Genomic DNA, 17,173 nt, shown 5'->3' with positions numbered 1-17,173 from the left:
CATTGCATGAGTTTTAGAAAATGCGATTTTCCTATCTTGTGGCTTTCTGACAAATGTACATGTTCTAAACATTTATGAGACGTTTAGATTATCTTTCCTTTGCGTCGAAGATAAACAGAATAATGACGACACAATGTAACATCAACAGTACAGACCACGTGAAGTATTTAATTGATGCATTTTAATTGATTTTTTTTATCAGTCGTAATTGATTGGCATTTTACCTGTGATTCTTTTACAGTCGCAGCTACTGTAGTCCTACACTCAAAGAAAATCTTCAAAGTGTTGAAATGAGTGTCGAAACAAGTTTTCGAAATGCTTAATATTACACACAAATGTGTAATTCGAACACAAAATTTTGTAAATCAAAATCTGAAACAGAACTCATGAGTCTGATATAAGAGTGTTCTGAAAACTTTCCAACCGTAGGGGAAGTACTCTCCCTTCGTACGTTTATGCCTGCGAACAATGTAAATTTTCCTTTAGTTTTTCTAAGAGACTATTTACATTTATTACACATTTCTATTAAATATTAGTTGGCTTATCATCAATTGTTGATAATTCCGTGATAACTTAGTGTAAATTTCTTACGAAAAACAAAAGAAATTCACATTATTGGAATTCGAAGGCATGAACGTTCGAAGGGAGAGCACTTTCCCTTTATGTGAAAATTGTACCACTTATCAACATAATTAGATCCAAAACAAAAAGGGGTTCGAGGCGAGACTAAACTAAAAGCATTCGAGACAAGGCTTTACGAGGTTTTCGAGCTTCCGAGTAGGACATCTGCTTTACATACTTTTTCGTAAAATTTTTGAATGCATTATAAGGTTAATGTCGATGTAAATTTGTCCATAAATCATCATAAAACCATTGAAAATTGTTCAAAAAGGTATTTAAAAAATTAATAACATTTTAATTTAACTTTATTTGACTAAATTGAGTAAAAATTTGCCCCTTTGATCTTGAATAATTCAAGATGACGATTTAACCGGTGAACAGTGTCTATGAGTGAAATAGGTGAAATGTTCAGCTGAACTACCTCCAAAAGATATCCGAAACGAAATCACCTAGGGTAAATGTTCTAATTCAAAACTATTTCCAAACGCTTTAACTTTGACAGAAGATTCAACACATTAAGTTCATATTTTTTCTAAAGAGAATTACATAAATTTGCTCCTTGACTCTTCTAGAATGTTACTGTTTAGCGAAAATTCTTTAAATATAATTTGAGAATTTCTTAAATACAAAAAAAGTACGCGAGTGTAAAATGCTTCTATTGGAAACATATTAATTCAAATGGAGACAAGAAAAAGTTTCTAATTGGAGACAAACAGTGTAAGTGAAACCGTGACGAAAGGCTTCCCAAACCTTGTTGAGTTGCTCTTGAGTGCAGGATTTGTTCTTATTCCTGATATTTTCTCCTATCCCATCTAAAACAACAAGAAAATCTCTCCAAAAAAAAAATCATATTTCCGGTGTTTCTTATTGAAGCATTTGCAGACACTTCAGAAAAACCCTTTTTGTTCACAAAATAAGTGATTATTTCCTTTGAAAACTTCACGTACCGTTAACAATAAAGATTAACACTTAATTTAACCAAAATTATCCAGAAATATGACATAAATGTTAAACAAAACGAATAAATAATAGTCACCTTATTGTGTTTTTCATTAGAAAACATGGTCAATCGATCGATGAAAAATTCGATGGTGAAAAGGTACACTTTTAATTTTTCTGAGAAATTTACAAATTAAAATTTGTGAATATGAATGGATTTTCGCTACATTTGGAGCAAACTTAACTAAATAATGAAACTGTGGTATAAAAAAATATATAAATATAATAATTTAGTACTGTATTTATGATGAAAACAAAGATGTTTCCATTTGGAGTAGCGAAAAATTTCCATTTGGATCAGGTTTTGAATTAGCTCAATTTACCCTATTTCTCATTACATGAGAAATTTAGGAGTACAGTAGACTCTCTCTCAATTGGGCATTTGGGAAAAAATGCCATCCAAAGTATCAACAGATTTGGTCGTCAAAATCATTGTAAATTCCACAAAAAGCACTCAATTATAAAGAATCGGGATAAAATATGAGGAACTACAGAGAATTTGAGCAAATTTGCTTCAAAATCAAGTGTAAGGGCCTTGACAGACATGAGGGTTAGCCGAGAGACGGCTTAGCGTATTTATATTATAAATAATGGTTAAAGTGATTTTCATCATTTTCCACTAAGTCGCCTCTCGGCTTAAGTCGTAAGTGTGTCTAGGGCATAAAGCTTGCCAATAAAATTTCTCGCCCAATTGAGAAAGAGTCCACTTGAGTAAGAGTCTACTGTATAGGAAACGAATGAAGGGAGAGGGTGAGATCAAGATTAATTTTGAGATAATGTCATTTTAGGAGGGATCATCGAAGACCGAAAGTTGATATCTCTTATCATTTGAATTTTATATGGGTCAGAAGACTGACAAAACGCGAAAAAGAGTATTTTAAAAATTAGAACAATTACGGTTACTTTCTCAATTGATTGCCGATTATGATGGATACAGTCGGATTTAGAATTTCATAACCTTTCAAAAAAAAAGTATTTACGTAAAAAGTTTCCAATAAATTCTAAATCTAAAATATGGAAAGATCCCCAAAAGTAAAACATTCTGATTTTTACTGATACGGGTTCCGGGTTTCGGGTTTCTCAAAGGTTTTCTTCGTAAAACCTTTCTCGTACAATTGACAAGGGTTTTTCAACACGAGTCACCCCTTGAAGATTTCTGAATTTTTGTTAGGTCGGAAAGATTTCAGGCAACCCTCTCTTAAAACTAGAAATTACATTATTTCGTTTAGTGTAAAAGAGCCAAACCCGAGAAGTACCTAAAAAATCTTGTGTTCGAATAAAACTTATGAAGGCTAGATTTCTGATTACCTTTCGTTGTGTGGTCCATCTTGTAGGCCATCAACCACAGCAAAATGAAGATACATTACCTATTTCGCATTATACGCTAATTTTTCCACAAACTATTTGAGGCACTATCACTAGAATGTCTTATTGGAAAACTTTTGCACACTATATTCTAAAGATAAAATTGCACAAAAATCACTAATGCACTATATTATATAGTTTCATTAACTAATTATATCATATAAACTGGTTTAGGCAGTCAAACTACCAGGTCTTTTGGTGTTTTCATGAGGGGGCCGTTTGTGAAGTTAGCGGCAGACGTATTGCAGTTATCCCATTCTGTTCAAATACGTTCAGGAAGCACGAATAGTTAAACCTCAGAAAAGAGCATTTGGGAATTGTCAAAAATGTTGGCTAATCAGGTGATAGTTATTCCAGATCTTCTCTTTATAAATCGATATAACATTGCTGATACAATCTCAACTATTAAAATCACAGCTATTTTATTTTTGGATATCATCACGTCGCTTGGGTCAGCAAATGTCGGAGCTTACTCGCTACGTAAATCATCAGAGCAGCTCAAATAAACTTCGAATTTACCTATTATGTTAAAAGAATTGCTGATTCAAATGATGATGTCTAGGCAGACATTATCGTCAATATCTGGAAAATTCTTTTGGTGTACTACTAATACCGTTTTTTTTTCAAGATCAAAAGTTATAAAGGCTGTAGGGAGCGTATTTTTCAACCGATTGGAGCAAGTTTAGATTTTACTACACACGCTACACACGAAAAAAAAATCGGTCAATATTTCCCATGCCCAAAAAAAATTGATCACGCTTCTTGTGTACGCAGAGTTGTCAAAATTTTTTCAATACAGAAGAGTCCGCTTTGAGTAACATTATTGAGACCGAAAGAAAGCTTGCAAATCCTTGTCCTGTGACGCAAAAAATGCATACGCACAAGAGATATCTTTGGAATAAATTATTAAATATCGTAATATGTATCTGCAAAATACTTTCAGGGTGAATTTTTCGACATGTTTTTAACGATATAAATGGCCTAATTGTGTAGAAGATATACCTCATGACTATTATTAATTATTATTATTAATTATTATTATTAACTATGACTATTATTATTACTTTTTAGGTGTATTGAGGGTTAAAGTTACCCTTTTTCATGTTAATTTTGTCCTTAAAAAGGTGTAAAATTAACATTAAAAAATGTTGACATATTTTTACACCTAAAAAGTGTTAAAGTTATGAGGAAAAAAAGTTAATTGCACCTTCTTTTTTTCTTAGTATACAAAAGAAGTTCTTTTCAGTTTAATAAAAATCCTACTATTTTTTCATATGCCCGCTGTCTTATAAGGGAACTGCTTGTAATTTGGGACAGCTTGTAATTTTGGACACTTTGAGGGTAAAATTGGACACCGGAAACAAATTAATAAAAATTATGGAATTTTCTTACAACATTTTTTTTCCTGTAAATTGGATCACAAAACGGGTTCCGGTCAAATTCTCGAAAGCTAAAATCGGAAAAGCCAAAAACACGAACGCCAAAATCTCGAATTCTCAAAAGTGTCATAGCTAGGTACTCCTACGATTATACCCGCGCTTGCTTTAGACAAAACAAAATTTGCTGTATTTTGGGATATTATTTCACACATTATCTTTCGTATAAATGCATGTATCATCCTCAGCATCTGCATTTTGATACATTCGGGATTTTGGGTCTTCAGGATTTTGACTTTTCGGGATTTTGGATTTTCGACTTTTTAGCTTTTCGGGATATTAGCTTTTCGAGTTTTTGACTTTTAGGAACATGGTTTTCAAGATTTTAGCGTCGGAGATTTTGGATTTCAGAATTTTTGGCTGGTCGGAATTTCGACCCATTTGGGACTTTGGCTTTTCGGTACTTTGGTTTTTCGAGATTTTAGCTTTTCGAGACATTGGTTTTCAAGATTTTGGCGTTCGAGATTTTGACTTTTTGGTTTTTGGCTTTTGGAAATATTGACTTTTTGTGATTTTAAATTTTCGAGATTTTGGCATTCGGGAATTTTGACCCTTAAGAATTTTGACTATTCGGGATTTTACCTTTCGGAATTTTGGTTTTTCTGCATTTTGGCTTTTCAAGTTTTTAGTTCTTTGGAACATTGGTTTTCGGGATTTTGGCATTGGGGATTTTGGATTTCGCAATTCTGGCTTCTCGGAATTTCGACCCATTTGGGATTTTGGCTTTTGAAAGATTTTGGCTATTCGGTATTTTGGATTTTTGGGATTTTAGATTTTCGAGACATTGGTTTTCAAGGTTTTAGCGTTGGAGATTTTGATTTTCTGATTTTTGGCTTTTGAAAATATTTACTTTTCGGAATTTTGAATTTTCAGGATTTTGGCATTCGGAATTTTGGCTTTTCGAGATTTTGGTTTTTCGGGATTTTGGCTTTCAAGTTCTTTGCTTTTCGAAACATTAACTTTCAGGATTATGGCATTCAAGATTTTAGCTTTCGGAATTTTGGCTTTTCGGGATTTCGATCCATTCGGGATTTTGTTTCAGGATTCTGGCTTTTCTGAATTTTGGCCAATATCAAACAAAACAACTTTATACATCTTGCCAAAGTTAGAAGTTCGAGAGCATTTCGCAAAGCTAGGACACTTTATTATCCTTTTTATTTTAGAAATCCAAATTTGAACAGGTTTATATAGGAATTTAAGGGTTAAAGAATAGAATTCAAATTACGATAAATAATTATGATAATGATAATAATTTTATTGAAATAAAAATTAAGAAATATATAATTTCTGAATAACATTAATTATAAATTCATGAATGTAGAAACGATGAGTACTTACCATTAGATGCCACGGGATTTGATGTCATTGAGAAGGATAGATCCCATGACGATTTTCTCACAGTTGACTGTTACCTGTGCTTCCTGGGCATCCTTTATAAGCACGGTAATCAGCAAGAGACTCTTAGACTTGAGTGTTTGACCTGCAAATTGGAGGATTTTCTCTTCATTGGACTCTATTGGTGCAACATTGGCCATTCTTAAAATTTTCTCTTGAATCATTTTCTGGTCCGAAGTAGTTGAGAGGGTACAAGAATGCTCAGTCATCCCTCTGAGTTTGTTTCTTTCAACTCTGAATGCATCTTCAAGGATTTTAATTGGTTGAATTAATTCCCCTACTGGTGCTCCAATTGACACTGTAGATCTACCCAAGCTACTCAGAATGGCGAAGGAGATGGGCTGAGTGGAATCGTTAAAGTCTACTCCAAGAGTTTCAGTAAGAGAGGCATTTGGTGACAGTTGAGAAATCGCCGGAAATACATGGATGGCATCATTACCAAAAGATTTCCCGTCTACATGGATATTCGTGATCTCCTGGACAGTGTTGTGATTCTTGAGGATGACTTCAACTGAGAGATGAGTGGCTGAGGTTAAATGATTAAATCTCGTGAAACGATAGACAATTCCCAGGCCAAATCCATTGATTTTGTTCAAAAGCTCAAGATGTTCAGACGATGTGAAAACTGGCGGAAGAACTTGGTGTTTCCCCATGGGCGAAGTCATTGCTGAGGGCTGCAACAGGCCCAGAGGTTTAATAGAAACCCCTCCGGAAGGTGTAGAAAACATTGAATTATCCAAATCGGACAATAAATCCAAATTACTCGGAGGATTTGACGTATTGGACACTTTCTTAACCCTTTCCTGCGGTTTCGCATTACCATATTCCTCTTGCCCATTTTCCTGTTCTTCCTCATCATCATCAGATTCCGAAGAAGATTCACTAGATGATGACTCTTCACTCGAAGTCTCATCATCATCTTCTGTCCATTCTTCAGAATCATTTTTATCCTTGGATTTATCACTATCATCTTCATCATCATCCTCATCATCGTCTTCATTTTCGCTAGATGATTCCTCAGAGTAGAAATCCCGAGATTTCTCCTTCCCAGTCTTTCTGGAATTCCCATCGACTTCCGCACCCAAAAGACTCCTTTCCCCACTCACAACAATATCAATCTTGTTCTGAACATTTCTCACAGAGGAATCCTGTGCAACTGATGGGAAATCCGGAAGATCCCGATATCCATTGGCTTTAAGTTTCAGGTAGTGCGATAAGCTACCAAGTTGAAGGGCTGTAGCCCCTTCATGAGCCCCATTTTCCATCACAGGAGCTGGTTTCCGTGACAGAAATATTTTCTGCAGATTCTTACTCAGAACACTGCCTTCCCCATCAATTCCCACAAGGGCCTTTAAGAAACGTGCACGATCCCTAACATCGTAATTCTGATCATAGCGTGCAAGCTCAAAGATGTATTTGGTCAAGAGGCGAGTTTGATCGGGATTCGTAGCAAAAAGCTTCACAGACATTGTGAGTATTTGGAGTTTAACGGAATTTTCCTGGAATTAAATGATTAGAATTCAAAAAATTGGGCTCCGGGAATAAGGTTGCGACTACTTATAAAAAAGACACTACAAAAGAAGTTCTTTTCAGCTTGTAATTTGGGACAGCTTGTAATTTTGGACACTTTGAGGGTAAAATTGGACACCAGAAACAAATTTATTAAAATTATGGAATTTTCGTACAACATTTTGTGAATAGGGGAACTGCTCATAATTTTGTCCAGTTTCTTATTTTGGACACTTTGAGGATAACATTGGACACTAAAAATAAATTGATTAAAATGATGGATTTTTATTCCAATATTTGATGAATAATGAATTCTATCTAAATATTTGTTCTTTTTGGAAGATTTTAACACTAAATACGTTAAAATTTGAATATGATTTGAGTTGAAATTGCTTTGTTGAAAATTCAGTGTGAGCAATTGCTTACGAGAAATATGACAGAACTTTCTGTTTACTTCAGTCTTATTTAGTTTTGGTGAAGTACTAACAAAGTTTGTTCGCTGTTTTTGAGTGATATTATTGAATATTCATTGAATATTGTGTTGATTCACGTTACTGATGATTTGTACATTTGACCTGAAGTGAGATTTGCCTTGTGAATTAGATTTTTCGTGTGAAAAATGGGAAATTTTTTAAGACATTCACCAGTGAAGTGATGGCTCTTATTTTGGACAGGTGTTTTTCTCACGAAATTTCGTGAAGTTTTAGCTTTTGTGATGACTAGGTTGGACAAATGCCTGGAGAAACAAAGGAACATCATCTCTACGAAAGAGATGTAGCGAGAAAAGCCTTGAAAGGCTCCCGGAAAGCTTAAGGAATGCGCTAATCCGCACGTACTTGGAGTACCGAAGTCAACTCACTTTAATGAATGATATGGAAAGTTTCCGGGCTTCTGTGACATTTTACGTTTTCCTTACATGAACAGGAAGAGGACTTGGTAAGATTGGTTCATCAAATGAAGAACAATGGGCATCCTATTGAGGCGAATTAGCTGTCCAAATTTACAGCCAAGTTGGACAAATTAATAAACAAGTTGTCCAAAATAAGAGCCAAAGTCACCTCTACATATCAATTCATTTTTAAACGTATTAAAACTAATTTTAATAAAAATAAGACGATAAATAGCTTGCTAAGTTTCTAAACAACCCTTCTGAAAAGAGAGTAACAAGAAATGTCAATTAGTATTGAAAATATCGCACTTCAAACTTGGAACTTCGATGCTTATAAGCAGACTGTCCAAAATTATGAGCACTTACCCTAATGTGTTCTATCAAAATATCTATATTTTAAAGATTTTGACACAGTCCAAAATTGCAAACAAGGTGTCCAAAATTACTGGCAAAAAAAATCTTTATCTTCGGTATTTTTTGTTTTTTGGAAACTTTGTTTTTGGAAATCTTGTCTTTCATTAATTTTGTACAAAGTATCGGAAAATTTGTCTGTCATACAGCAAAATTTCCCTTTGCCCCAAAGGACGAAACCAAAAACTTCCCAAAACACAGAAAATTTCCCTTTGCTCCAAAGGACGAAACCAAAAACTTCCCAACACAGAAAATTTCCCTTTGCCCCAAAGGACGAAAACAAAAACTTCCCAAAACACAGAAAATTTCCCTTTTGGCCCAAAGAACGAAACTAAAAACTTTCCAACACAGAAAATTTCCCTTTGCTCCAAAGGACGAAAACAAAAACTTCCCAAAACACAGAAAATTTCCCTTTACTCCAAAGGACGAAAACAAAAACTTCCCAAAACACAGAAAATTTCCCTTTGCTCCAAAGGACGAAACCAAAAACACATAAAATTTCCCTTTACCCTAAAGGATGAAACTAAAAACTTCCCAAACTGTTTTAATTTCAATATTTAATAAAATGTTCTTGTTTAAAATATATGAAAATTAAGATTTCCATAGACAAAGTTTCCAAAAAAACAAAGATTACCGAAGACAAAGATTCCAAAGGCAAACTGGGAAAAACAAAAGTTTAAAAAACAAAATGGAAAAAACAAAGATTCCGCAAACCAATTGCTAGAGCCCCTTGAGCTGTACAGGAATTTTCCTCTTATAGAATACTGCAAATCCGACTACAAAAGTAATAATTCTTTCTAAAATAAAAACATTTTAAACTAACTAAGGACGAAATTTCTAACACTGAGATGCTACTTCTGCCCAGAGAGTAGCCCCAAAGGGCATTTCTATCCTTACAGTTTTACATCTAGAACAGGGGTGTACAAGAACCCTTTAAAACCGAACAAACGTCAAATGAGACTTGTACGTCAATGCAAAACGCTACTTGAACAAACTTATTTTGACGTTTATTCGGTTTCAACGGTTCTTGAACACCCTTGATCTAACAAAACTTGTCTTGCTCTTGGCAGACGGTCATATTTGATTCTTTATTACTTTCTCTCCTGAAGTATATGCTTGAGTGTTAATCTCTTTTAAAACAAAAAGTGTTAAAAGCTTTTACAATTTTACTAAAGTGTTACTTTAAACAAAGCTCATTTTTACCCAAAAGCTTTGATGAAAAGCACCCTTTTGGACTAATTCTCTTGGAAGGAACCCACGTAAACCTTTTAAGATTAAGAATTTTTAGATAAATTGTAAGTAAATGCAGAGAAAATTTATCCCCTTCGTCGATAACAATGAAACAGTATTCGCAACGTTCTGGTAGTTTTATAAATTCAAGCACACGGCCAATTGGTCTTGGCCATTCATTTTCTTACAAATTATTCTGGGAAAAGAATTAAGTTGTCGGTAATAGTACACACAAAGAATTAAATAAATCTTTAACAGTTTATAATAAAATGAAACAATGAATAATAAAATTTGACTTTAGCAAATAAATCAATTTTATAGATCCAATTTATTGATTTAATCTTCTAATAGATTTATTGATTTTTTTTTATCTTTTGACTTAATACCGATCATAAATGTAGATGAAAAGGGAAATTATCTCATCTGCTTAAGCGCTAAAGAAATAAAGTTATTTTCAAAAAATAATCTATATATCACATTTAGAATTCTAATTAGATCATTTCTAATTTTGGCCCGTGCTTCTTTTTATGATTCTTGTTGAAGTGTTGGCAATATACTTTTGCATAGATCGCCATAAGTAAGAAAAAGATATTGAGGAGTGAGATTGTAAAATAATCGAAGGAAAACTTGTATGCCATTCTTTTATGATCCCCATACGAAAAGTGTCCCATTAGCATTATAATCCAATTGGTGGAGTTTTTTTTTATTGCTTTTCTGGTTGCCTGAGAATGATTTACTCTTTTCAGAGAGGGAAATGTTCTTTTTTTTTGTTGGCTTACCTCATTGATGAAGGTCTCTGCTATCTTCCTAAGCACATCAGGTGCTATATTCTTCACATACTCATTGTACTCGCCAATTAGCCAAATGATGGCCGCTCTGGCAGCTGCAACAGTAATATGATCCAACAGTCTGGCCATTTGAATGATGATCTCACGATGTTTGGCACAGTGGCTCTGGAGAAGCTTCTTAATGACCACTACACTTTCTGCCACAACAAATTCTGTCTTGCTGGACAGCATGTGAACTAGCCCTGTTAGGCAGACTTCTGTCACTTGGCTAATAGTCGTAGCACATCGTCCAATAGCCTGAATTGTGGCCATGACAAATTCTCTATCATTACTCTTGATGTACGTTTGAAATTCTCGTAGAATGATAGAAATATTGGTCTCTGTGGTGAGATTCGTTAGAATTTGCACCTTCAGGAGTTTTATGTGAGTAGGATCATTTGTTCTCACAAAGAACGATTTGATGTATACGTCGAAGAGATTCTGACAAAACCAATACAAATTCCCCGGTGATCGTCTTGACAATTAAGAAAGAAAAAAGTTATTCCACTTACCTTCTGATCCTGCGACATCGAAGCAATTGAAGTCAACACGACACTCTGGATTTCCTTATGATTCCTCAGAAGACGTACCAAGGCCTTCGCCACAATAAGAACATCGGCCTTTGGCGCAATATGATGGTATAACTGCGCTACAGCCATCACAACTGAAGCATTCCTGCTCTGAAGCAAAGGCTTGGTTTGACGCAAAAGAAGCCGATGATCAGGATCTAGAATACACTTATTTTCCTGATTCAGCTCATAATCATCATCATCTTCATCTTGTTCATCTTCATCCTCTTGAGAAGAATTTGATGTTGAATCTGAGAATTTTGGAGCTTTCTTCTTCCTCTTCCGCTCCTCACTGAGCAACTTTTCATGAGCATTTGGATCTACAAACTGTGTCCTTGCATATCTCGTTAGCATATTTATAATAATGACCTGTCCCCATTCATCAACATCCACAATTAAGTTGCAAAATTTCCTATAGTTTTTGTGAATCAGATCAACTCTCTCTGGACACACTTCCTCAAAAGCCATCACAGCAGATCCCACAACAAGAGTTGTCCGATCTGACAATAGCTTCTCAATAATACCAACAAGTTCCTCTTTTTGTTCCGCATCTAAACTATAAAGTTTCGGAATGGCATGAGCTGCTGTCTTTCGAACATAGGGACTCATATCGGAAGCTGAATCTCGAATAGCTAGCATCACAATGGGAACAATCATAGGAACGCGTATACTGGACAAAACTCGCAAGGCGCTGGCTCTAATCAACTGATTGGGATCCTTAAGAGATCGCTGGAATGTCGAAATTGAGAGCAGAGCCAAATCTTGCTGCTCTTCAGCATATCGCACGAGATACACATACACCAATTTCTTCAGCTCAACATTCTTAGATACAACATTCTTCACAACAGCTGGAAACAGATCAGAAGCATCCCGACCTTTAGCCACCATCCCAATAATTCTCTTCATTGCCTCCAATTTGAGACCGACTTTGTTACCGTCCAGCATCTCAATGAGATCCTTGTGCCTAAAATTCAAAAAGACAAACCGTTCAGCATGGGGCAAAGGTCTCCACTATCCTCTCTAAATACACATGTAAATAATATTTAGGGACCTCCTCTAAATAGACAAGCAAAAAGCATAAAGATGTCTTTGTTGGCTTTCATAATTAACTTAAATCCCTATTTTTCAATATCAATTTATGGAGATAATGAACTACTAATGAAAAGCTTTAAATCTCACTTTTACTGTTTAAGCTACAGTTTTGTTAAATAAAAAGGGCGACAGAGTCTCAGGCTTTGCGAAGTGCTCGAACCTCGCTCAAAAGTACTTTCGCATCATTTACCGTTTACCGGTTCTTAACCTATTTGGACCGATTCATAAATCACTCAAAACTCTGCCCAAAATAAAATAGTTATCGGAGCTCAAAAATTAGTTATCGGTTATGAATCGGTTTATTACCGGTTAATAACCGATTGATATTGGCTCCAGCTCAAGGAATGAAGGGGATATTAGGGGTATGTTAATGGTCCTAGACTTATGGAGGGAAGAGGCGTCCCGTGAAAGTCCCAAGTCTTTATCTCTGAGAAGGTATCAATTCAGAGTGAGACCTGAAGAGTTTAAATCTGAATTGATACCTTCTCACTGACGCTTCTGGAAAGGACATTTGTGTTCTGCGTTCATCTTGTAATTTGCTACTTCAGTTTAAAATACGGTTCTAAAATTATACACATTGCAATTAGGGAAAAGGCTCATAATTTTTACCAGTCTGCTTATAAGCATCGAAGTTCCAAGTTTGAAGTGCGATATTTTCAATACTAATTGACATTTCTTGTTACTCTCTATTCAAAAAGGTTGTTTAGAAACTTGGCAAGCTATTTATCGTCTTATTTTTACTAAAATTAGTTTTAATACGTTTAAAAATGAATTGATGTGTAGAGTTGAATTTGATTCTTATTTTGGACAACTGGGTTATTAATTTGGACAACTTGGTTATTAATTTGGACAGCTAATCCGCCTCAACAGAATGCCCATTGTTCTTTATTTCATGAACCATCTAATCAAGTCCTCTTCCTGTTCATGTAAGGGAAACGTAGAATGCCACAAGAAGCCCGGAAACTTTCCATATCATTCATTAAAGTGAGTTGACTTTGGTACTCCAAGTATGTGGGGATTCGCTCATTCCCTGGCCTTTCCGGGAGCCTTTCAAGGCATTTCTCGCTACATCTCTTTCGTAGAGATGATGCTCCTTTGTTTCTCCAGGCATTTGTCCAACCTAGTCATCACAAAAGCTAAAACTTCACGAAATTTCGTGAGAAAAACACATGTCCAAAATAAGGAGTATCACCTCACTGGTAAATGTCTTAAAAAAATCCAATTTTTCTCACCAAAAATCTAATTCACAAGTCAAATCTCACTTCAGGTCAAATGTACAAATCGCTACTAACATGAATCCACACAATTGTCAATTAATATTCAATAATATCACTCAAAAAAAGCGAAGAAACATTGTTAGTACTTCACCACAGCTAAATAAGACTGAAGTAAACACAAAGATCTGTCATATTTCTCGTAAGCAATTGCTCACACTGAATTTTCAACAAAGCAATTTCAACTCAAATCATATTCAAAATTTAACGTTTTTGGTGTTAAAAACTTCCAAAAAGAACTAATATTTAGATAGAATTCATTATTCATCAAATATTGGAATAAAAATCCATCATTTTAATCAATTTATTTTTAGTGTCCAATTTTATCCTCAAAGTGTCCAAAATAAGAAACTGGACAAAATTATGAGCTTTTCCCCTACTCAAAATAGCAAAAATAAAGCCACGACAAACGCTGATTTAACTGACGACATTAATCTCTTTGATCTGAAAATCAGTTCATAAAATGTTCTCAAAGAAAAATTTTATTTGTTGGATATTTTAACCCTAGTCTATCTTGTCAGAAGTCCCAAATGGCAAGGGCGTAGACAGGATTTTAGTAAAAGAGGGTCAAATTTGAAATTATTGAAAATGTTTTTGGAGGATTATCACCCGTTTTCGAATGGAAAATGGTCTAAAAAGTCTTTTCTATGAAGAAAATCCAGGATAATTGATGAGAAATCTTATAAAAATGTTCTTTTGAGTCTTAAAAGTTTTCTTGGAGTATATTTTTTTTAAAATCGTTTTCGTTTTGCTTTGTTAACGGTTTTCTTTCTTTTTTTCTTTAATTTATATATGCTTCCAAGAGCGCAAGCTCAAAAGCATTATTGATTTAAATAAATAAATAAAAAAAATTAATAAATCAAAAATTTGCCAAAAAATCAATGCTAAAATGAATTCCCTAAAAGCTTTTCTAAGACCAGATTATTCGTTTAGAACAGTTGATCAAAAGCCATCTACAAAACTTTGAGTTTTTTGAAAACCTTATAAGACTCCGTAAGAGATCTTTCAAGTCAGTAAAGGCCCTTTGCTTGGGTGAAAATGACGTAAGGGAGAGCTAAATCATAAAGTTTTTAAAATTATTTTTAGTTTAATTTTTTAGTCTATGGGATATCGTGAAGAGGGGGGCAACAGGAGATCAAAAGACTCAAAAAAGAAATAATTCTGAAACTCCAAAGTTAAATAATTGTTCAGTATAAAATCTTTTCTGTAAATTTTTTACAAGAAGTAATTTTACGACAATATTTGTGCAATAATCCCAATGTTATATAATTAATTACGAAATCTGTTATCATTATTTCTATTTCGAATTGTTCTTTCATTTGCACAAGGTTTTTCACAAGAATTATGTAGGATTATGTAGTGCATCGAAATTTCCTCCTATTAAACACTTTAAGTGTTTTGTAGGCACTATTTTCTTCTCGTGATAAAAGATCTAGAACTTTAAATTATATTTCTTTAGATATGATGGTTTTTGGAAAATTATACGTATTTATGTGGCTAATATGTGACTCAGAATTATTGAGTCCTTTAGTAACATGGAGGCGCCTCTTGCGGCAATTCTACGAACTTTGTACGTCTAAGAAAGTTATAGATAATTTCAATACCTTTTCAAAGTAGCTAAATTTGTCCAAATAGATAAAATTGGCTTGCGAACAATGAAAAATCGTATATTAGAAATTAAAACCAACAATCAATAGGGTCTAACAAAACACATTCAAACTTGCCTATTTTAATTTTTGCACCAAAAATTTGTCTACTAGTGTTATTGTTGTTATTGAGAAAGAGCTTCTAACTTTCTCTTATCATTTTATAAGAAAAACATACATATGAATTTTCTAAGATAAATTGAAACCATTTAAAATTAACTAAATCAAAAAGATTAATTGAATTTGAACTTTTTAAATATGTATCAGCATTAGCTAATGGTCTTATTGCTTTTACAATCTTGCAAAGATTTCTTAATGAGTGAAATGACCCCTTCTGCTTTTACTCCTTTAGTCACTTTTTCTTATCTATGCATTCGTTGAATTCCAATGAGTACAGAAGATCTTGTATTTTTCTGCCTCAAAGTCGAACAATAAAATGATCTAATGTGGTCAAAATTTTGGAAGAAAATGTCTCCTTCAGCAGAAATCAAATAAATTAACAGATGAATTTCAATAAGAGTGCTTTTGATCATTTTGATTCTGGTTTTTATCGTCTTTTTCAGCAATTCAGAATGAAGCAAAAAAAAATACTAAAAGAAGCGAAGAATCTTAGAGATGTTGTGTAACCTTTTGGCGTACGAGGAGGCGAGGACGGGGCAAAATATCACACTTTTATTGATATCTCTTCTGTATAAATTGACGATTGTAATAAAAAATTCATCTTATTGGATAAACTTCATTCATGAGAAAATGCTGAAGCTGGTTTAATTTATTGTTGGGTTGCCTGTTTTAAGAAAATGATTCATATATGGTAGGGGTGTTGTTGGCTTTATTGAGGTCCATTAATGAAGTCATAGAATATGAGGAAAAATATATTCAAAAATTCAAATGATAGATAACCAGAACTATGGCACAATTAATTTATTCACGTGCACAAATTTGCGTATTTTGCACCTTTTGGCTATTCTTCAGAAAAGCAACATCGTAATATTTTTTTTATTGATTCATATCTTTTTACAGCCTCCAAAAAATAACATAGTCATTTCAACCAAAAAAATATTTATCAATTACAAATTGATCGTTTTACAACTTTTTGAATTTTCCTATAAAGACATTCCCATGCCAAAATTCTCCTAATTTCAAAACAAAAAATCCAAAAAGTATTTCCTTTTTAGAAAATATTGTTTTTCACTTCACATTAAAATTTGCATCATTTTATATTGCATTAATTGGTTTTACGTTTTACGTCTCTTCTGTTCATATTTTCCTCAATGATCTTTTTTGCATTCTGGATATTTGACATTGAAACTCAATTGTAAATCACTTGGAAACCTTTGAATATTACGTAGATCACCCATCAATATGATATATTTGTCAAAAGAAAATCTTCAATTACAAAACGAGCTTCTAACGACAATAATTATGTAAAAAACTATCATATAAACGCAATATATTACTTCCCTTTAAAAAAAATGGAAATAAAGTGTTTGATGGAAAGCCCGAAATGTGATATCGAAATATGAGTAATATATCCGTTAGATCTTGAATAATTTCTCTATAAATTTCTGTTTAATAAATAATATGACAAAAACCTTAATAAAGAAACCTAGGTAATATAAACAATATTTTGTTGTGAATCCTGAAGCTTTGAACAGAAATTAAAAATTCACAGAAGTATACAATTTTGAAAGAAAAGTGTACGAAAATTCTAAAGAAGAGATTCTATTTTACTGAATTTTTAGTGTACTATAAGTGAATATCTGACTAATAATCTTAAAGAATTTGACTGGATTTAAATTAGTACATTAAGACTTTCTATAAGAGTTTATAAAACATAAATATATGTCGAATAAGGGTTTCATTACAGAATTTCAACACATTTTTTTTACTAGACCGAAAACTTAAGCCAT

The 17,173-nt window shown here is 33.5% G+C and overlaps 1 protein-coding gene across 1 annotated transcript in view; it reads right to left on the bottom strand.

Annotated features, from left to right (window-relative positions):
- Window positions 1–5,658: 5,658 nt before the first annotated feature.
- LOC129802720 (AP-3 complex subunit beta-1) overlaps window positions 5,659–17,173 on the bottom strand; it is a 39,171-nt gene continuing 27,656 nt past the window's right edge. The window contains exons 2-4 of the mRNA XM_055848756.1: window positions 11,195–12,215; window positions 10,635–11,123; window positions 5,659–7,315 (exon numbers count right to left, since the gene is read on the bottom strand). Coding sequence (XP_055704731.1) covers window positions 5,762–7,315; window positions 10,635–11,123; window positions 11,195–12,215 — 3,064 coding nt within the window. The 3' untranslated portion in view covers window positions 5,659–5,761. The remainder of the gene's footprint in view (window positions 7,316–10,634; window positions 11,124–11,194; window positions 12,216–17,173) is intronic.

This window comes from Phlebotomus papatasi, chromosome 2, assembly GCF_024763615.1.
Source record: "Phlebotomus papatasi isolate M1 chromosome 2, Ppap_2.1, whole genome shotgun sequence".
Lineage (NCBI taxonomy): Eukaryota > Metazoa > Arthropoda > Insecta > Diptera > Psychodidae > Phlebotomus > Phlebotomus papatasi.
This window is presented reverse-complemented; position numbering and strand designations above follow the sequence as displayed.